The 23,923-nt window shown below is 40.8% G+C and overlaps 1 protein-coding gene across 1 annotated transcript; it reads left to right on the forward strand.

The window, feature by feature from the left end:
• Positions 1-11,379: 11,379 nt before the first annotated feature.
• Positions 11,380-23,919, forward strand: LOC147021487 (uncharacterized; the record flags this gene model as incomplete). Its single annotated transcript, XM_085890444.1, has 3 exons — positions 11,380-11,486; positions 14,859-16,155; positions 21,538-23,919. Coding segments are annotated over exons 2-3 (3,645 nt in total), but the record flags the coding sequence as incomplete, so codon positions are not given.
• Positions 23,920-23,923: the final 4 nt, after the last annotated feature.

Raw genomic sequence — 23,923 nt, forward strand, 5'->3', positions numbered from 1 at the left:
CGTTTTCGGTAAATAAATAAATAATTGGAGGTGGTGTGTTGGAGGAGAATCCGAAATGGTAAATAAATAAACAAGCAGTCATAGACCGGTACTTACGAAATCGTCAACTTGACCTTTGACCTTGTCTAAGAAAAGCTGTCTCTGGAGAAGGTAGCGACACAAACCAGAAGTTTCTACGATGATTCTCTACCAAACCATCAGAAATCGAATGTTTGACCTCACTGTGACCTTGACCTTTGACCGATTTTGACCAAAATCTAATCAGCGCAAGCCATCACCCTCCTGAATCGTGTGGTGTAATTTGACATTGGTGGCTTCTTCCGTTCTCAAGTTATAACTTTTTTTTGGATGTTTGACCTCACTGTGACCTTGACCTTTGACCGATTTTGACCAAAATCTAATCAGCACGAGCCATCACCCTCCTGAATCACCTGGTGTAATTTGACATTGGTAGCTTCTTCCATTCTCGAGTTATCGTGCCTACAAACAAACAAACACACAAACAAGCAGTCATAGACTGGTACTTATGAAATCGTTAACTTGACCTCTGACCTTGTCTAATAAAAGCTGTCTCTGGAGAAGGTAGCGACGCAAACCAGAAGTTTCTACGATGATTCTGTACCAAACCATCAAAAATCGAATGTTTTGGATGTTTGACCTCACTGTGACCTTGACCTTTGACCGATTTTGACCAAAATCTAATCAGCGCTAGCCATCACCCTCCTGGATCACCTGGTGTAATTTGACATTGGTGGTTTCTTCCGTTCTCGAGTTATCATTTTTTGGATGTTTGACCTCACTGTGACCTTGACCTTTGACCGATTTTAACCAAAATCTAATCAGCGCTAGCTATCACCCTCTTGAATCACGTGGTGAAATTTGACATTGGTAGCTTGTTCCGTTCTCGAGTTATCGTGCCTACAAACATACAAACAAACAAACAAACAAACAGAAACGGAAGTCATCAATATACTTACGAAATCTTTATATTTCGTAAGTAACAAACAAACAGAAATGGAAGTCATCAATATACTTCCGAAATCTTTTGATTTCGTAAGTAACAAACACAGAAACAAACACACAAACAAACAAACAGAAACGGAACTGATCAATATACTTACGAAATCTTTAGATTTCGTCAGTAACAAGCAGTCATAGACTGGTACTTACGAAATCGTCAACTTGACCTCTGACCTTGTCTATTAAAAGCTGTCTCTCGAGAAGGTAGCGACGCAAACCAGAAGTTTCTACGATGATTCTGTACCAAACCATCAAAAATCGAATGTTTTGGATGTTTGACCTCACTGTGACCTTGACCTTTGACCGATTTTGACCAAAATCTAATCAGCGCAAGCCACCACCCTCCTGAACCACGTGGTGTAATTTGACTTAGGTAGCTTCTTCCGTTCTCGAGTTATCATTTTTTGGATGTTTGACCTCACTGTGACCTTGACCTTTGACCGATTTTGACCAAAATCTAATCAGCGCTAGCTATCACCCTCTTGAATCACGTGGTGTAATTTGACTTTGGTAGCTTCTTCCGTTCTCGAGTTATCTGTACCAAACCATCAAAAATCGAATATTTGACCTCACTGTGACCTTGACCTTTGACCGATTTTGACCAAAATCGAATCAGCTCTAGCCATCACCCTCCTGAATCACGTGGTGTAATTTTACATTGGTAGCTCCTTCCGTTCTCGAGTTATCGTGCCTACAAACAAACAAACAAACAAACAAACACACAAACAAACACACAAACAAACACACAAACAAACAAACAGAAACGGAAGTCATCAATATACTTACGAAATATTTAGATTTCGTAAGTAATAATTGGATGTGGTGTGTGGGTGGTGGAATCATTTTCGTTAAATAAATAAATTATCGGTTTGCTGGTTTGTGCTGTGGAGCCTCACGTTGCACACACACACACACACACACACACACACACACACACACACACACACACACACACACACACACACACACACACACACACACACACACACACACAGACAGGCAGAAGGAAAACCAGACAATAAGTGATATATATCTCGCATATATAGCGAATCCAGTGCTTTCATTGTGACGTCATAATTAGACAAGTGCAATGCTTGATTCGGTCAGCATGAAAAAACATTATCTGCAATTTGTTGGTCCGATTGACACCAAATTTTGACCATAGGTGTGCCTCCTTCTGTCTGAATTTATAATAATAACTACGACATCATTGGTCAGGTGGTACAGGCGCCATCTTGGAAAACCAAAAAAATTGCACCTCCACATTTCCAAAACTGCCTCATGGACTGAAATATGGCTCATTGTCAAGTACTCCCCATGGAGAATAAGATACTTTAATGATCATGTCATCGGTGCCTTCATTATGATGGCATAATTCAATAAGTGCAACGCTTGATCCGTTCAGCATTAAAAAAACATTCACTGCAATTGTTGAAACTGATAACTGATAAATGAAAAATTAACGAATTGATCAACTTCCCATGGTAAATTTGAGAAAAGCAGGTTTAATAAACATGACATCATCACTCACTGGTCTGGCACCATATTGGAACAATGAAAAAAAAACCTTTAAAAAAAGCAGAAGAGTTGGCTTGCAGCAAGTCCTTCTCAAGACTGTGCAGGGTAAGTATTCTATGAATACCATCTCGTTTAAAAAAGGATCCAGAGAAGAATTGGGGAACTATAGACCAGCGAGTTTGACTTCAGTTGTGGAAACGGTGTTGGAGACATTAATTAGGGAACAGATAAGGAACATTAATCCCACCTCCACAAAGAGAGGGTTAATGCCCCTGCTCGCTAAAAAGGTTCAAGTCCCCAAGGGGGAGAACGAATAAGTGCGATGAATATTTGTTGAGTTACCTCTTTGGATGTCTGTTTGTTCATTGTACTCAATGGAAGTTTGCTTCCTATGTGATTGGAAATGTTGAGTTTTGTGTTAAGGACATAAGTTGAGTGTTCCAACCTGGAACTCTTGATATTTGTATTTATATCTGATTTGTATGCGCACTGATTTGCATTGATCCGCATGTCGTACTAAGTGAGTGTTGAAATGGAGCGTGTGCGAGTCCAGTAGATTTCATTGGAATAAAACGTGCTATATTGTATATTGTGACCTGTGAAGCTTATGGGAATGCATGAGCACGGAAAGTGGAGATAAGGATTGGTCGTCACCGTACACTGTGAAGACTCTGGATGAGGCGAAGTGCACACGCCGATTCCAGAGGAAAAACGATGACAACAGACTTTTCACACGCTGTTGCATCTTTGGCGTGGACACAAATAACTGGGTATATGTAAGCTTGTATTAAAAGACAGAGCCCGAGCATTGTGCTGTGATCTATTTGGCGTGTAGGGCGGATGTCGTTGAGAGCGTTTTGAGATGAGATTGAGAGCTGTGTGTGAATTCAATCTTGGTGAAAATCTGAATTAGAAGTGATTGTGAGCTCGATAAGGAACTGAAGATTACTGTACGATGTCATATTTGAATGTCTTGTTAGAAATGATATTGCAACAACTAAAGAATGAATCAATTGAATGTGAAACTTCAGGCAGAGGGTTAAAGCAGCCTGGCGGTTCGTGATTTGGTTACTGGCTCATGATGAGACCACTTTGGCTTGGGGTCACTTGCTTGGTGCTGATAAAAATACCAAGGTCACGAATCTCCCTGAACGGGCCAATACTAAACTGGAATGTCTGTGCCGTGCCAAGGATAGACGCTGAAGCAAGTGTTGAAGTTTTATTTAAAAGCCATAGGGAATTTGGATAAATTGTGAAATAACAATTGTGAATGTGGAATATATTCCGAATGTGAAGTCCATTTAGGAGACTCGCTATCGCCGGCATGATGAGACAAAATTAATTAAATAGCGCTTTGTTCAGTACTGATGAAATTAATTGATGAAAAGTGGGAATTGCCTCCAATTACTCAGCCCGGCAAGCTGAGGTCTTACAAACAGCTGTTCATACTGCAAGACAAAATGTATGGGTACTGGAACCCCCCTATTCAATTCATATGCGGGCTCAAAGTGCGGGGGGGAGAATAATTCCCTCGAGAAAAATGGCCCTAAAATGTGAGTTCCGTTGTCATAAAAAAAACCTCGCATCTCTCAAGTGTGTATGTGTGTTTGTTTCACCCATGGCACAGTTGGGATGGTGGGGGCTACTGTGTTGAAATGCACATGCGTGTGAGAAATGTTTCTAAAATTTTGATTTGAATCGTAACCATTTTACTTAAATTGTGATCGAAATATAGAAATGTGATCGATTTGGAATGATTTTAAAGTGATTTGTAAAGTAGTTGTGTATGATTTGGGACCTTGTGATGAACAAGGATTTAGAACATCCACTGGCCGAGAGTGATCAGTTAATTGCTAACTTGTTTGAGGCAATTCTTTTGTCCTCTCAAATTGTCGTTAAAAATTGATGACCACACAGATGAATCTCAGATAAATGTGAAAGTTTCAAGTCACATCCATCTTCCAAACTCCCATTGGGTGTTTGGCACGTCGGGCAATTCACAGATGATGCATGATCCCTCGGATGGACGTTAAACTAGGCGTGCTGTCTTCATTAGTCTGTGAATGTTAAAATTAATGAATGACATTGGTTGATGGATGTTAAAGACAAATTCCTGCCAAAACTACTGCTGGGAAGGCAATGGCAAACAACCCAGTGGAACTCTTTGATCGATTCAGGCAGGCAAAATTAATTGCATATATGAATGAAATAAAGTTACCTCTTACAATGATTGATCTGTTAACCAAGTACATCAAGTGGTGAAGAAAATTGGGTTAAAATCCAGACAAAGCTAGTGCTCCTGAGATGGTTAGTGTACAGACTGGCTGTCCGGTGCTCCTTAAACACACAGTCGTTGCAGGCCTTATCAAAAGTACATTCCAATCCTTTGCCTGCCAAGGTCGAGCTTTCTGCATGGGAAGCAGACAGAAAAACATATCTGTTGCCTTTATATGGGCCTCGATCTGTCAGGGTAAATTCATCTATCTATAATTCCAGCAATCTGTGTGTGTGTGTGTGTGTCTGTCTGTCTGTCTCTGTGTGTGTCTGTCTGTCTGTCTGCGACTGTGTGTGTGTCTGTGTGTGTGTGTGTGTGTGTGTGTTTCTGTCTGTCTGCGACCGCCGTTTCTCGACAACCACTGGTCCGATCTGATTGAAGCTTGCCAGGAATATTGCCGGGGACCCGCGGATGTGCCTTTTCAAGGTTTGATATTAATCGGATGAGCAGTTCCCAAGTTACGGCCGTTTTATTGCTTTTTTCAGTGTTGGAAAGGTGTATAGATCGCAGCTGAAGTGTCCTTCCACCTTATCATGCCAATTTTTCCGAAATATATCTCAGAATAATGATAACAGCATATTAATAATAATGATAATAATAATAGCAGAATAATTGTCAGTAATAAAAAGAATAATGTGATAAAATGACCAATTTCTGTCAACCAATAACGACCTATATATTCTGTCAACCAATAATGACCAATAACATCTGTCAACCAATGGCAGGACACGGTGCTATGACGTCACGAATGACGTCACAATTAATGTTTATTTGTTTATGTTTTTTTTGCACGATTGACGTCACAATTCTTCTTTTTCTTCGTTTTGTATGACGTCACAATCGACGCTGGGGACCTGAGTATGTGCCTTTTCAAGGTTTGATATCGTTCTTCATCCATTTCAGCTGTTTCCCAAGTGTTTCCCGAGATTTGAAAGCTGTTTTTTTCCCAAGGTTTGAAATAATTGTTCAAATTATTAATTAATCCCAAGGTTTGAATTTTCCCAAGGGAAACAGCTGTTTCCCAAGGGTTTTAAAGCTGGTTTTTTTCCCAAGGTTTGAATTAATTGTTCAAATTATTAATTAATCCCAAGGTTTGAATTTTCCCAGGGGAAAGAGCTGTTTCCCAAGGGTTTGAAAGCTGTTTTTTCTCAAGGTTTGAATTAATTGTTGTGCTTGGTAGACATTTGTGAATACATTTACAGAGAGAGATGCGAGAGAGGCGGGGGAGAGAGGAGGGGAGAGAGGGGGAGAGAGGGGGCGAGAGAGGGGGGACAAGAGAGGGGGTGAGAGAGGGGTGAGAGAGGGGAGGGAGAGAGGGGAGGGAGAGAGGGGAGGGAGAGAGGGTGGGTGAGAGAGAGGGGGAGAGAGGAGGGCGCGAAAGAGGGGAGGGTGAGAGGGGGGTGAGACTGTGAGAGAGAGGGGCGTCACAATTCAAGAGAGGGGGTGAGAGTGGGGGCGAGAGAGAGGGTCGAGAGAGGAGGGGAGAGGGTGGGTGGCGAGAGAGGGGGAGAGAGAGGAGACGTCACAATTCTTCTTCTTCTTCCTTTGATTGGTTATCACAATTGACACTGGGGACCTGAGTATGTTTCCCAGGTGTTTCCCAAGTTATGGCCATTTATGATACGGTTGGTCCGATCTAAGTGAAACAATGCCCCAATCCAGTCGTCGTTTACGAGAGCAAAGGAACGAAGCTGCACATACTGGCACGCACCTACGGGCATGCATCTACGGGTCCGCACCTACGGGCCCGCACCTACGGGCCGCACTAGTTAGATTTAATTGGACGATTTTGTTTATTGTCACAATGATCGACCATGAAGCTGTTTAAGCGAAATTGGATAAATATTGCACTCAAAAGGTGGAGTTTGAACCCAATGGCCATCAGGAATAGCCAATCGGGAGAAAGAGGGACCAGTTGGGAGCTAACAGCAGGTGTCATGACTCAGATGCTAACAGCAGTTCAAATCTCCCATGCTTCCCCCACAGCAGTGATAAACATTATTTGGGGAAAAGATGTGGAAGGTTCTACCGAGACGCTACATGTATGGACGGAGTGTTGTCAGCTGCAATTTGAGTGCTATTCGCCTGATGACTCAACTTTGACAAATTATTTGACAATTTTTGTCCACCTGTTTAAAATAGAGGTTTAAACTGTATTTATTTGTTTTGAAAAAGGAATGGATTTGTATTTAAAAGGTCAGATGACATGATTAGATCTAGTGTTTGTGTGTTATGAAAATTACTGCATGTTGCTGTTATGGTGAGAGAGAAGTGGATAAGAAAAGGACAATGTCAGAGATTTAAAATGTTGATGTAATTCTGAATAGCGATGAGAGAAGTTGGTTGCACATTACTTTTCTGAGATATTTCAGCTCCATTGACCATGAAAGAAATGGATGCTCATCAGATTGATGAAACATTATTTGCATTTCGTATAAATAAACTTTTGGAGAAATTTTGTATTTTTTAACCATATTGGAAAGTTTTGTTCCCAAATGTTTCCAAATGGATGCTCTGCAGCCAAAGTGTGGTCTGCAGCTCAGCAACTCGATGTCAATGCCGAGCGGCGTGGAACTCTTACGATGGAGGAGTTCGCAGAGCTGACAGCTCGAGAAAGACTTCCAAAATAATCACCCTGTGACAACAATTATTGTCATGCTACTTGTTTAATTAGTGTAATTATAACAAGTGATACTCGTGATAATGTTTGCATGCACTGGTTTGTTGTCACATGCATAAACATGGGAAACAGTTAGTAATAATGGAAGTTGTGTGCAGTAACTGAGTTAATTACTTTCAGACTCAGATCATAAAAAAGAAGAAAAGGGAACTCATTGAGAACACTGGAGGCACAAGATTTTTGTCTTCATTGTATCTTTACCTCAATGACAATTCATAATGCTATTCGAACCATCATACTTCTTTTGGCTATATTTCATATCAACTTTTGTTTTGGGATTTCAAATTGAGAAACATTTTATCATATAAGTCTTGTAATCCTAATTTAAATGTTTTGGGGTCTTCATGTGACAGAGTATTCTCCCAATTTGTTTTTCCTTACTTTTTCTTGAATGTATCGAAATTTGCGGAGTAATTAGAGTCCATATCTTTAAACCAGTAACTTGTGACACATGTGAATGATTGGTTATATCACAGTAAGGTTATTGATAACTTGTATTGATTGATTGATATATTGTCAATCACTGCAGCTATGGACCTTGTTGATCTGTTAATTGAGGATAGGGAAAATTTACTGAGAATTGAATCGTGATAATATATTAACTTGAGGTACTTACAAAATATTGAAAGAAGGTCTCTGTAATTAAATTGATCGACAGATTGGTCAACATTACATATTAGGAATCATAAGTCAACTGGAAGGGAAAATCAAGATATGAGGGAAAGCAGCATGGTATTTACATAACCACAATGCAGAATGGCTGGAAGAGTGGCTAGACCAACAGCAATTATGAAATCAATTAATGGAATTTGGAATTGTACCATGTACTGTAAATGCTTCCATATTTTGTGGGGAAAAAATAAAAAGAATAAACAAGAATTATGCGGAGTACCGAAGGCATTACCATGTGAAATGAATGCTAAATCGGTCAGAGTGTAAGAATTATATTTTTGAAAAGAGTGCGATGATGCCACGAGCCAATTTAAATATTACATGTTTTATTTGTTTTCTGATTAATTGGGCTGGTGAATGATTTTTTATTAAGTGGTACTTCTTGTATGTTAACTTAAGTAAGTTGAGGTATTTCTAACACTGACTTGACCATCTTTCATCAGCATGGAAGTGCTAAGTTAGCTGGGAAAATAAATAAATAATGGCAGTTTCTTTTGAACTGTTTGTGAATGAAACTGTGGATTGTTTTGCAGATATGAATGTTAAAATGATTGCAAATGTTAAGATGGTAACTGTGCAAAATTGAATCGCTTTGGATTTGGTACTTGTTCCATCACGGCTGCCTCCAACATGCACAGCTCGCTTGGTGAATCAAACCTGATTGCACAAACTGCTGCTATGAGGCCCCAAACTCTGCTGGGGCTGGATCTCTGGGTCACCTCTCGAGTCCTTTTCGGCTCCTTCAACCCAGTGTCACCTTCAACCCAGTGTCGGTCCCAAGCTCGTACCTCCCAAGATCTACCTTCTCTGCAGCTCAAGGAGTGCCTCAACTGTGTTTCCCGTTGGATGCTGCTCTACCTACACCCTGATCTGCTTATCTTCTGGCCTCGAGTAGCATGTCTTTTCGATTTGTGACACCTGCTGATGAACAGGCCATGAATTAAATGGAAACGCACTCACGAACCTGGCTGGGATACTATTGAAATGGTCGTCATCCGGCATTTTTCTCCTTTGAGCACTCGCTGCCATTGCTGATTGAACTTGTGTAATGGATATCTTTTCTCTCTCGGAACTGGGTATGGTGATCATATGTAATACGATTATTCAAATTTTCCTGATATGAAAAAAGGGGGGATGTGGAAGAAAAATAATTATTTTCATGTACTCTCAATCATAATTGTTGCTGGTGCTTTATAAATTTAATTTTATGCTAAAGTCAAATTGGCTGTCAATTATGTTTCCCTTTACCCAAGAGTCTTTTGACCTAAATATTGAGAAAAGGAATGTCTTACAAGGAAACAGGGTGACCTGGTTGATAACACTGCAACTTTTGCCATGATTCTCTTTCACCCAGTGGACACATATTGCAGTTTGAGTTCTTTTGCCTAATGCTTATCAGCTAACCCTGCAGTTGAGTTTCCAAATGTCTCCCTCCCATTCTTTGGAATGTCAAGTTGTGAAAAAGAAGAATTGCTTCAGGGAAAATCAGTAACCATAGTTGAAGCAGGTGAAAAGATGAAAGCATTTCAGACAAAACTGGATTTATGGGCACGAAGAGTTCATGAAAATTTTTTTGCTAATTTTCCAAACTTCCAAACAAAAGAACCTAGTGCGTTACCTGAAATAAACGAAGAGATCACAGCACATTTGAACATCCTGAAGCATCACTTCACTGTCTACTTTCCAGAAGACATGATACCTACAGAAAGATGGATATTAAAACCTTTTGCCACTAATCTGTCAGAAATAAGAGATGATAACCCAGCAAAATAGGAGCTGATTGATCTTCAGTCCTCTGCTCATCTTAAGGAAGAATTTGATAGAGTTGGTGTTGATTTCTGGATTAAACTCACCGATTCATTCCCACTTCTTACTTAGCGAGCCTTCAAAGTGCTTGTTCCCTTTGTCACCACATATCTATGTGAATAAGGTTTCTCTATTTTAGTAGCAATGAAGACAAAGGCAAGGAACCGCCTGAAAGCTGATGACGACAGGAGGGTAGCGTTGTCAACAGCTCCTCAAATAAATAAACTGGTTGACTCAATGAATCAGCAATGCCTGGTGTTGGCTTAGTGGTTAGGGTGGCGGCTTGGGATCCCTGGGTCCTGAGTTCAAGTCCCGTTGGCTGCTGAATTAACACCAGGGGGTTGACTCAGCCTGTCATCCATCTGAGGTCGGCGAAGTGAGTACCAGTGTACTGGTCCTGGTGCATGCCCCGGTTAGAATAGGTATACCATATCCCTGTGTGTCGTAAGAGGCGACCAGGGTTGGCGTCAGGAAGGGCATCCGGCCATAAAACATTGCTTCAAGAAAAAGCCTAACCCCTGCACAGCAGGGAAAAATGGCTGTAAAAACGGTCATATATACTCAATGAATCAGCAGAGTTCCCACTGATAATGCTTCTGGTATTTTTGTTTGATCTTGTTTGATATAAGTGGACTGTGGTTTTTTTTCCCTTTATCAAAGTTTATTTTGTGCAAACCCTAAATAATTAAGATATTTCATCTTATTTTTTTCTGTGCCTCTATGCCGGCTATACATTTTTTTGCATGGGAGTAAGGGGGTAAATGGCGAAATACATCAAGTCGAAGGGGTAAATGACAGAGGAAGGGTTGGGAATGACTGGTCGAAGGGGTTTCAGCAGTTTAAAGGGTCGAAAGGTCCATTCCAATAGTAGCAAATGATAGACATAGTCACACAGACGGACACGAATGGACTGGACAGACAGAGGGACGGAGGGAAGGAAGGACTGATGGAAGCACGCCGAGACCAAACTCTTTTTATACATGGATTAAATAAGGCCATTAATTATAGTCAAATTAACCCAAACACCCAGTTTTCATTCAAGCCCTTCCTTGGAGTTCCCTTCGTATGCACGCAAAGTTTCGGTCTGTTTTGGTTTCATGATAATGGAGTTATGGAGTACACACACACACACACACACACACACACACACACACACACACACACACACACACACACACACACACACACACACACACACACACACACTAACATTATAGATTGAAGTCAGTAGGGAAAAGAGCACTACCTTATAACTCTCATTCCCTTACTACTGAAGTTTACACAACAGCACCCGACCTTGTTCAAAGAAAGGAAGGCGTTGTATTTTTTATATGGAATTGTAAACTAACTGTGTGTGGGCGTGGTGTGGGTGCATCACACGTCACACACTCACACCCTGTCGATTCACATAAAATCCCACTTGTGCTATCCAACCCCAAATTGTTCCTGAAACAGGTGGACATTTTGAGTTGAACTGCTGCATTCTTCCTGGGAATCCAGACGTCACAGAGCATTGTAAGTAAATTTAGAAATCGGGATATCGCACAGGTCGATGTAAAATGGACAAGGTAATTGCTGTGAACATTCCAACAAGTAAGTAGCGACAACATAATAAACTTAGAGGGGAGTCCGTTGTACCGTACTCTGTTTCAGAACATTGGTTTAACGTCCATCAGAGGGACGGCATGCCTGTGAAACACCGGGATGACAGCTTATAGTTGGGTGCGGATTCAAACCTAGGCGAGACAGCCGAGAGGTAAGAGTGTTACAAGAGTGTATGCCTCCGAAAACAAAGATAACCATGATGTAAATCATGGGAAGCTCATTTGACCAGACCGTACAGCCGGCCGTCCACCATCCGGCCCTCCATTTACACCCTCTTGATTCAATCTTGTGTCGATCCTCTTCATTTTAAACATCATAATGTATAGGGAGCAGATCCTGTGATATTTCATGTGCAATTAAAGATGTAATTACAACCTATCACCAGTCTCATAATTGATCGAGTTCAATGGTAACGAATTTTTGTTATTCAGGGTGCCCCACAGAAAACCAGGAAATTTGAGATTTTGAGATTTATTTTGCCATATTTTACCATATCAATAAACTGACATATAAATTTTCTCACCGTTTTTTATTATATATCAGAATGCAGCAGTTATCAAATTTGTATCTTTATTTTACACTACATCTAAGTTTGCCTTTGTTTTGTTTCAAATAAACTACCAAATTTCCTGGTTTTCTGTGGGGCACCCTGTAGTTTGTACGGTATGTTTGCATCGGGTTATTCTTGAATTTCATGAATGTTCGTTTTTAAAGGCAGGATTTTAAAATGCGGGGTTATAATCAGGGCAGAGCGGAGACATTTATAAATGTACACTGGAGAACAGCCTTGGGTCAAGGTACGAGAGGAAGACTGTCTCGCGAGTGACTCGCAATAAACACCTTTATGACACTTTTTACCGATTGCTGGAAATCAATTATTTATATACTACAAACTCATAAATAAGTAACTGTTAACCAATCACGAAATACCATTGTGGAACATTACATGAAGGTTCTCATGAAATTATTCTTTCTCATTGGTCATGGACAAGGAAGAGGAATTTCATTCAAGGAGATTCATAATTTCCAATGAATTTCACTGCCAAATATGGTAGTGGTTTATAAACAAAACTACAAGTACTGAAAACAAGGTGATCGTAGCGAACTGCTCACTTTGTAGTCTCCCTCCACTGCAGCCTCTTTGATGCTGCACACACCTTGACGAAATGTTTAAGTTTACTGCTGCAGGTTGCATTATTTACTGCTGTTTACATGAGCAGTTTTGGACTTTGTATCTTGCTTTCAATTAAAAAACAACGACATATGAAGAGATGTTACACTTGCCTGCAGACACACAGTGCCTTCAGAAAGTATTAGCACCCCTCGACTTTTGTCACATTTTGTTGTTACAGCCTGAATTTAAAATGGATTTAATTTAAAAAAAACATTGTCACCAATCTACAAAAAATACCCAATATGACAAAGAGAAAACACGTTTAAGAAATTTTGGGAAATTATTTTAAACTAAAAAGATGAAATGTCTTGCGTCAATAAGTATTCGACTCCCTGAGACACTACTTTGTGGAAGAACCTTTGGCAGCGATTACAGCTTCGAGTCTTCTTGGGTATGTCTGGATAAGCTTTTCACATCTGGATTTGGGGAGTTTCTTCCATTCTTCCTCACAGATTTGCTCAAGTTCTGTCAAGTTGGATGGAGAGTGTCGGTGAACAGCAATCTTCAGGTCTTTCAACAGATTCTCATTGGGATTCAAGTCTGAACTTTGTCTGGGCCACTCAAGGGCTTTCCTGTTCTTGTTCTGAAGCCATTCCAGTGTTTGGCTGTGTGCTTGGGGCCATTGTCCTGTTGGAACATAAAGCTTCATCGCAGTCAGGTCTTTTCTACTCTGAAGCAGGTTCTCCTCAAATGTTTGCCTGTATTTGGTTCCATTATGAAAAAGTATTTAATGTTGATTTTACCACACAGTTTAAATATTGTATTACAAATCTCACTATTTTCGGAGCCATTTTGAATTTGGTGTCACGTGGCAGCCATTTTGGATTTCAACAATTGTCTTTATCAAACTGGGCATGCATGAGAACAAATTATGGTCACTTCAGTGTCTCAAATTGGCCAATATTAAAGCAAATGTTGAAATTTTCATTGTGATGCCCCAGATGGTATGTGGGTGTGGGCGTTTGGGAATGTTGGCCACCTTTCATCAAAAATCGGTGGATGCCATAGGATTCCTTGGAAAATATTGGTCTGGAATCAACAGCAAACATAAAGCGAACACCATTTCTCGTGAGATTGCAATTCTGAGACTGAATATTAGAGCTGATGGAACATTCGTAACGCATATATCTCCCCTCATAAGTACAGTAAAAACTTTAAAAAGCAGAATACTGAGAAATAAGGAGGTTTCTTATATGTGTATGCACTTCATTTTCCACGAGGGTCCACAACTATCAAAACATTTAGGTATTTGCAATTAAAATGTCAAAGTCCCATTTACACGAGGTACTCAGTCAGGCTTGAGTCATAGTCGAAATCTTGTTGCTTAATACTGAGGCACGATATACAAGACCGGTTTCGTTTCCATTGTCATCACCTATGAGCATCCTCAAGGGCACTATGTATACGAAATGTGTGAATGCTTCAAGGGTGGCTCCTGACTTCAGCAACAACTGCTCCGATGATCTGAAGTCGGTGTTCAAGGGTTCCAACTGGCGCGTGGGCAGGTATTTACCATGGGGTGAGGGCCGGCTACTGTTGGATTATTGTGAAGAGTTGTATTCCAGCAAGCCTTGGCGAATGCATCAAAACTCTAAAGACCTAACGACTATAAACCCCTCCCCCCTTACCCCTTCACCCCCCCTCACCCCTCCCCCCCACCACGGGAGAAACTGGGTATCTTTACGCAGCAAATTTTTCAGATCCAATACATGTTTAACTTGATCTGTGAATTTTCAGGTCCAATACATGTTTAACTTGATCTGTGAATTGTAAGATCCAATACATGTTTAACTTGATGTGTGAATTGTAAGATCCAATACATGTTTAACTTGATCTGTGAATTGCAAGATCCAATACATGTTTAACTTGATCTGTGAATTGTAAGATCCAATGCATGTTTAACTTGATGTGAGAATTGTAAGATCCAATACATGTTTAACTTGATCTGTGAATTGCAAGATCCAATACATGTTTAACTTGAGCTATGAAGATCGATTTCTCAGATTTAAATTGTCGTGGCTTTTCAGCTTTTTTCCATTAAGTGTCATCAAGGTTTTACCATATCAATGTCTTCAAAACCCCTCCCTCCCCTCTGCTGCCTTTATCAGGTGCTGTATACAACATACAAAACTCTGGAACATCATGAATGTAAACATTACAATGAAGCTAGGTCAGTCTACAAGCCTTTTGAATGGCTACAAGGCAGACATCTGTCCAGCACAGCCGTTTTACACTTCGAGTAAGCCTGCCCTCTACGAGCAGGATGTTATAATTGAGAACCCGGATCACGATGCCAAGTGGTCATCACCTATGATCAGTTTCCATAAGAATATCGAGGATCTCCTCAGCGCCATCCAGCTGATCAAGCTGCGAGTGATGTCTTTCGAAGACAAACCAAGCGAGGGGGGTGCAGCAGCAGTTTGGCCTGCGGGGGCTCTTATCCTTGCTGGGTTAACACCCTCCGGAAAAAGGAAAGCACTCAAAGACCTTTCCGAGCAACTGGGGCTCGATTTGGCAACGGAGCAATGGTCCTACGCTTTGGTCCAGCGCTCACGCAAGGTCGGAACTGCAACCCATCCTTGCTATGAGAGGGGCATTTTCGGTAATCCTGATCCCTCCAACATTACGAGGCCTGAGACCTTGACTGCCCTCAAATCTCTAGAGAAGCTGGGGAAGCAATCCACCAATGTGAGTATGAGTGGAGCCAACGGATACCTTCGTTTTTACGAAACCTTCGGTTCGCACTTTGTGTCCAAGGTTGACGTTGGCGACTCGATCTTCCAGGTTTTTGCTTTTGCAGAAACTGAATACAAAAAAGTCGTCGATGTCTACACGGACCGTCCCAATGACCTTAGCGGTCTTGCTGCCCAGTCATTTGCCCTGTTCACAACCCCTCGTAATGACGCCGGTTATGGCCGCACGGCAGCCATCAGCAACATCTGCATCATCAGCAAAGACCCCTTATTGGAGACGTCTCTCAAAGATGGACTCTGGTTTGATAGTACATATGCTGGAACAAACAGCATCTTTGCGCCATTCCTCCGTTCTGATGCAGTGAATGTCAACACCCTCTTCAAGAAGGTCGTCGCTATATCAGTCGAGTTGGCTTCTCTTGGAGTCTTCGCTGAGTACTACCGCATGCTGATATGGCGCCGCATCTTCAAGGGCGCCATGTATACTAAATACGTGAATGGTTCAGGGGTGGCTCCTCACTTCAGCAACAACTGCCCCTATGATCTGAAGTCGGTGTTCAAGGGTTCCAACCTGATAAGCGGTGACGGCCTTCTCTCTACACTTGCTACACCTACCGTCAATGTCTGGCAGGAGTTGATTGAACTGGATATGATCAAATTGCAGTTCCCAGACCTGGTGAAGAACTTCAGTGTGTTTGCAAGTGGAATCCAGGTGAGTTCTTTGAAATCTTTATGAATTGTTTAACAGATCAGTGCAGACAACTCCACCCACCTTACTCTGACAAAACGTGCTCGTACGTACTTATGGATCGCACCATGGCTGATCTCATGTCTTCAACGCCATCAGATTTATTTTTCTATTTTGAAAAAGGCTTCAAAAACACATTTTGAAGGTAATCGGATATTAAGCATGTTTCCAATTTACACGAAAAATTGTCGCGTTTCACCATGTCTACTCTTGTTGAAAATGAATGGCTTTATAAACAGAAAAGGCACAAATAATTAATCTAACGCTATTTAATGGACCACTCTAACTCGTTTTCTGTTGGAGAAAATGGCAGACAAGCTGTGGTCTCCTTAACACTTGTCAAATACAGGTATATCATCGGTCAGTTGGTTCTAAGGGCAGAGCTTCCTGAATTGGTGTAGTGTGACTCTCATTGTATTTTTATTCTGTGTGTACATACCTCATATTATCATCAAGAAGTCTGAGGACTTCTTATGTGGGGATGTCCTGGATGGACACTCCATTGGCTCAATACAACATAAATCCTCAAAAAAAGAAAATCTCCCAATGTAGAACTTATAAACCTACAAATTACCTCACAGTCATCTGTGGATAATTCCCCATCCAATAACACTCATTAAGCTTTTGGATGTCATCATGAAACAAGAAAAATGAGAGACCCAAAAGTGCCCATTTGGCGTTGTTCATATTCTGAAAGCCTGACTCAAAATTGGTTTAAGCTCTCAACTTGGTTTAAACACCAATCGACTGAATTTTGGAGTGGGAAGGTGCAAACTGATCGAAATGTTGCTACCTCAAAAAGATTCCATGAAAAGTACGCAAAACTACATTCCTTTGTAAAGGAATAACAAGGGATTCGAGGGGTGGGCGAGACTATGACTGTCAATCAGCCTGGCGGAAAGGGGTGCCAAACACATTTGCCCAAGGGCCAATCAGACCGACATGGCTGTGGTTAACGTGTGATATTATCAGCCATGTCTGTGCACGACAGTCACAGGACCATTCGACAGCAACAACACATACACATTTCTATAAAGTACATACTATTTAGAAAAGTATATATATATATATATATATATATATATATATATATATATATATATATATATATATATATATATATATATATATATATATATATATATATATATATATGGAAGTTTGTTGAACAGAACAGAGAAGAAGATTTTTGAAAGTTTAAGAAAAAAATGTATATATATATATATATATATATATATATATATATATATATATATATATATATATATATATATATATATATATATATATATATATATATATATATATATATATATATATATATATATATATATATATATATATCTATATATATATATATATATATATATATATATATATATATATATATATATATATATATATATGTATATATATATATATATATATATATATATATATATATATATATATATATATATATATATATATATATATATGGCTGCCGAATCATGTGACCAATGACGTCATCAATTTTTTTTTCTGCGGACCATTTTATCCCATTTTATCCATAATGCCTTGTGTTGGCTTAATGGTTGGGGTGGTGGGCTTTGGATCCTAGGATCATGAGTTCAAATCAACCTCGACTATTGAATTAATACCAGGTGGGGTTGACACTGCCTGTAATCCTTCTGAAGTCGGCAAAATGAGTGCCAGCTTGCTGGTATCCTGTGTCAGAGTGGCCACCTGTCCAGGATTGTGCCCAATAGCCAAGGAGACTGCTTCGGCAGCACCAACGCTCTGCACAGAGTATGGTCCCAATGGAATGGATGGATGAATTTTATCCCAAGATGACCCTCAAAAATGTACATACTGATCAGATGTGGCGTTCCACATAAGCAATTATGATGTCATAAAAAACAAACATTCCCCATGAGTAGAACTTGCCATGTGCCAAGTTTCAATTTTTTCCTTGGTGCTGTTTCAGAGATACAGAGGTCCAATTTTTTTTCCATTTTTCCAACATTGCTGCCACACAACGTGACCGATGATGTCATAATTATGACGAGTACATTCTGCATGAGTATTCCCACCTGTGGTGAAAATTTTGTCTCAATCCAACAAGCGGTTGCAGAGAAAAACACGAAAGTTCTGCACAGACAAACAAACAAACAGGAAGACAAACAAACAAGAAAATGACGTCGTCCAGAGCAGGATACGTGCAAAATCCACCCCCCCCTCTCCAAAGGTTGCCATGGACACATCAAATGGTCCATTTCATTAAAATTAAAATTGACAATCTGAATCAAAGTTAAAGCAATCGGATGAAAATTGATTATTTATCAGATTGAAATTGATAATTTTAGGATTTGACCTCAAAAAATTGGTTTCCAAATCCAGTGATGCACTTTGCAATTGCTGCTTAATCCTCAGGTTAATGAGATGAAAATTGATGATTTTTCAGATGAAATTTGATGATTTTGGAAGTTTGACCTTGCATTGACCTTTGACCTCAAAAACAGTTGCAATCCCAATTCAGTGATGGACTATGCTAATCCTGTTCAACTTTCAAGTTAATGGGATGTAAATTGACAATTTTTCAATTGATAATGATTTTAGAGGTTTGACCTTGAGTTGACCTTTGACTTTTTGATCTCAACAATAGTTGGTTTCCCAATTCAGTGATGCACAATGAAATTTCTGTTTAATTTTCAAGACAATCGGATAAAAATTGACGATTTTTAGATAAAAATTGATGATTTTAGAAGTTTTACTTTGGGTTGACCTTTGACCTTTTCACATCAAAAATAGTTGGTTTCCCAATTCAGTGATGCAGCATGCAAATATTGTTCAAATTTCAAGTCAATTGGATGAAAAATGATGATTTTAGAAATTTGACCTCAAGATGACATTTGACCTCAAAATAAATAGTCTTCTCAGTTTGATACTACCTCTACGACTTGGTAAAGTTTCATGACAATCGGTTTGGAATTTTGACCTGCAGGCTGTAGGCGATTGACAAACAAACAAACAGACAGACAGAAAAACAAAATCGACTGACCAATATACTTGAAAAATCTTTGATTTTGCAAGTAACAAACGGTCCCAAATGCAATACCCTCTCCTTCGGCGAGGATAAAAAAATGTGTGAAAGGATGTGGGGATGTTCCTCCAAAAAGTATGTACACAAGTTAGGGATGGTCACAAGAAATCATCACGTGAAACCATCCCGAAATCTTTCTTTCAATAATGGTTGGCCATACACCAGAAATGTGTGTGTGTGAGTGTGTGTGTGTGTGTGTGTGTGTGTGTGTGTGTGTGTGTGTGTGTGTGTGTGTGTGATATTAAACAAACACACACACACACACACACACACACACACACACACACAGCCTTGTGTAGGGATATCCATTATTGAAAGAAAGATGTGGGGATGTTTTCACGTGATGATTTATTGTGACCATCCTTACCTTGTTTACATCCTTTTTTGATGAACATGCCTCCATCCCTTTGCATTTTAAAAAATGTTTTTATTACTTGTTTTCTGTTTTTCAATAATGCAATGACGGTTATTCGGGGAGGGAGGTCCATAGAGGAACAAGAACAAAGGTTAATGTAACTATTATCGGCTGTTTTCGACAATTTTTCGACAATATTTTGGTTAAGCCACAATTTTCAAACTTTTAATGTCACCATTACATTTCTAGGGCCCTAAAATATAGTTATATGTGTTTCAACTGTCTCATATCTGTACTAGTTTAGGAGATATTTAACAAAACAGGTCCACAGTGGTGGCCCATTTTGAAATCCAAGATGGCCGCCATACGGGGTGCAATTTCTGGTGGCCCCTGGACTAAAAATCATTGTATGGTGTTACTCCAACCATGTGCCAAGTTTCATGCTTTTAAGGGAAAGTGCACAATCGACCTGTTTTTTGGAGCTAAGCCACCCCACTTCATGTGTCCATCATCTTTCCCAAAATCGCAGAAAGCCCAAACCTTGTCGTTTAGTACCTACCTCTGAAACCACATTAGAATGAGTACTTTCCCATGAAGGCACCAAATGGAACCAGGGTGTAATTGGTTGCGTGAAGTAAACACACTTTGGTCTTCAGCAGTGGTCTTTAACGGCCATTTAATCACACCCTTATGATCAGCTCTGAACCAAACAGAAAGGCTAAACTTGTCACGAAGTTATTGATCTCTGAATGCACCTTTCCCAATTGTAACAACGAGTACGTGCCCATAAAAAAATAAAAAAATAATAATAAAAAAATAATAAATAAATATTCAAACTGCGAGCAACAAACAACAACCACACAGGCCGTTTCTTCGCTCTCGCGTGCCCGTACGTGCGTGGCCCGGAAGTTCGCATATTATTCGCAGTTACGATTATTCGCAATTTAGTTTTAATGCCCAAATATTCAATTAGCGCAAACGTATTTTGCCTTTTCGCAATGTCATCGCAAGGAAAAACAAAAAGAGAAGAGAAGAGAGAAAAAAAATTGCTTCCTGGTTCGGAGCACACCAGCACTCTGATGTCTCCTATTTATGCACCGTCTCCTATGAAAACGATCATAACTTGGGGCATTGTGTTTATCTATAAATGCGCATAAGAAATCGAGAAATTATTAGAATACACGAAGTCATCACTCTCCGGAAGCCCGTACGTTGTAACCCGTAATGAGGAACGCGACTGAGCTTCCCTTCCCCATCGGCCACGCCCACGCAACAATGTGTCTTGTCATTGGTTTGGTAAATAAATGGCCATAACTTGGGAACCACTTCTCCGATTAATATCAAACCTTGAAAAGGCACATCCTCAGGGCCCCAGCAATATACCTGGCAAGTTTCAATTAGATCGGACCAGTGGTTGTCAAGAAGCAGCGGTCTCACACACACACACACACACACACACACACACACACACACACACACACACACACACACACACACACACACACACACACACACACACACACACACACACACACACACACACACACACACACACACACACACATTGCTGTAATTATAGATAGATGCATACTTTTCAGCCAAAATTTAATCTGAAGCATGCATTGATCGTATAAAAAAAGAAAATGGAGGGAGAAAGAAATTCAGGGTCATTGGGGTTTGGGGCAGTTGTCCCGCAAGCCGCCCCTACTGTATGTGCTGCCTCCGCTTCACTGTTTTAATGAAAGAGATACATTTTAAAGGAAAAATTCCAGTACTATTCAATGTGATCAAATTATGAAGATTATATACCTTTTATATATGTTTATCTGTGCGGGATTAAAGATTACATGGATATCAGCTTTGGAACGAGTTCCACAGCTCGTGATTGTGTACGAAATATATTCCGCAGATACCATCCCCCAACGACAATACAGCCATTGATATTCCTGGTACGTGTACAGTTACGCTGCTTGGACACGTGATCTCAAGTGGGGGTTCTGGGCCTGTGCCTCCTAATCTTCGCCTCCAAGGTTCCTCATTTAAAGAAATTGAGAGTCGTCTCTTTTGTGGTGAGTTTTACGGGGGTCTACAGATCAGCAGTTGTGAAGGTGGTGGTGATCTCTGCGTGGTCATGAATGGCCTGATGTTCCAGGAAAGCAAAGGAAAGGTTTCAGTGGTACGCGATGTCAGAGAGCCTCCGACAATGAATGTTCTCGCTGAGCACCTGACCGATATCCAGTTTGCCCTGATTGCGGCGGAGTCCCGTCTCAACTTTCTACTGGCAAGCCCCAATCTTCAGTGTCAAAGTCTACAGCTCGTGAAGCAGTTTTTGATTTGGCTTGCTGGGGTGGCAGGCAGTCACTCTCAGTACCAGGACAGCCAGCTGGGTGCTTTAGAGGCCAGGGCAACGTACCTTGCAAATGTGGCCATCAACAGCCAACGGACTGGGCCGCCCGTTCCTTATCTGCGGTATGAAGCATACAAAGATGTAGTGAACAACGTCCAGAATGTCCTTCTTACAGCTTCCGATCAGTTGAAAGACTACCAGAACAGAATTATGGTGAGGAAGGCTGAGGAGCGTGCGGTGGACAGAGATAAGGCCCTCAACGAAAACATCATCAGATCTGGAAAACTTCTCCAAGACTACATCAGCACACAGGCCAATTACCAGCAGAACATGGAACACATGTTTTCCAGTATCAGCAAAGAAAAAGAGAAAGAGATGGACACCGCCATCCAGCAAGTAGCCAAGTTGAACGTCAGCCTAGTCGCGCAGCGCACTGCTGTTGAAGAAGCCATCATCAACTACCAAGATGCTGTCAGTGACTGGCAGAAGCAGGAGATAATCAAGGCTGCCATTAACATAGCCTCCAACATATTTTCCCTTGCCTTCACGATGGCTGCACCAGCAACGTCAATTCTTGCTCTCGAGAGTCTTGGTAAAACAGTGCAGAAAATTCAGAAATTAGTCCAGGTGTTTGATGCCGTCATCAAGACCTACAAATCCATCAAGGCCCTTCCCTCAAACCCACAGCAGGTTGTTTGTGCATTGAAGGACATAGGTCCAAATGGCCTGGATATGCCTTCCTCACTCGAATGGGATGAAATGAAGGTCAACTTTGATGCCACTCTCTCAACTGGACCAGACATTGGTGCAAAGATCTCACTTTCCGCTGCCTTTGCAGTCCTTGTCCTTCGTGGTAAAATGCTGCTGCAAGCTCAGAAAACCGTTCAGGAAATTGCGGCAGATCTGTCGTCAGCTCAGCAGCGAATCACACTCCATAACAACCAAAAGAGGCAACTTGATGATCTGAAGGCCAACCTGAATGCTAAACCAGAGGAGCTTGATGTCAGTAAAATTGACCTGATTGGGCTGTCCGGTCAGCTGGTTTTCTTTGAGCGTCAGATGCTGATGACTTTGGCGTCCACCCTGGTCATACAGGACAGGGCCTTGCAGTATGAGTATCTTCGTCCACCGACTCTAATCAATTCCTTCACGATGCTTGATCTGCAGCTTGCCATATTCAATCAGTCACAAAGTATCAACCAAGGAATGACAGCTCAACCACTACCAACACATCACGACCTCCCAATCATATATGAAATCCATGGTGTCAAACCGGAAAGCATCATCAATGGCAAGCACTTCACATTTAACATTTCTTGCAACAATCGCGAGTTTGCACCATACAACTACGTCCGTGTGAAGAGTGTCACAGTAGAAATTGGTGGTATTACTTCCACCAAAAGTGGCAAATACTACACAGAGCTTGTCTTTGATGGGGATCCATTCTTTGATCGTGGCTTCAACAGTGAGATGCTAAAATTTCAGTCAACGTCTCGTATTTACACAGGGCTTCACGATGTTGGCTCCAGTAGCCATGTGGTGCCTGATGAGCCAGTTGCTGAGGAGAGCAAATATGCATTCATCGTCACATCTGGTGAGGACCCTTTTGGTGGGAAGGTTTCGAGCATCACCCCTTTCTCGGCTTGGCAGGTGTCTCTGCCCAAAACTGTGAGCAATGAAGACATCCAGTTTGACAATTCCTCCCGCGATGTCACTGTCCGTCTATCATTTTACATCTATGCTCAGTTGAAGGAGACTTGTATCTCTGCATCAGAAAGGCACCTGCTTTCTCTGCTGAACCTTGTACGTGGAGAATATGCCCAAGCTGCTCATTCCTCTGCTTCAAAGTTCAAAGCAAAGGAATCTAAGAATATCCAACCAATGAAGAGTGAAGAGCTCATTACAAATGCAACTGCTTCAGTGATGTATGCTGCACCTCAATCATTCC

The sequence above is a fragment of the Eptatretus burgeri genome, chromosome 8 (assembly GCF_056783735.1).
Source record: "Eptatretus burgeri isolate ZD-2024b chromosome 8, Ebu_testis_v1, whole genome shotgun sequence".
In the NCBI taxonomy this organism is placed as follows: domain Eukaryota; kingdom Metazoa; phylum Chordata; class Myxini; order Myxiniformes; family Myxinidae; genus Eptatretus; species Eptatretus burgeri.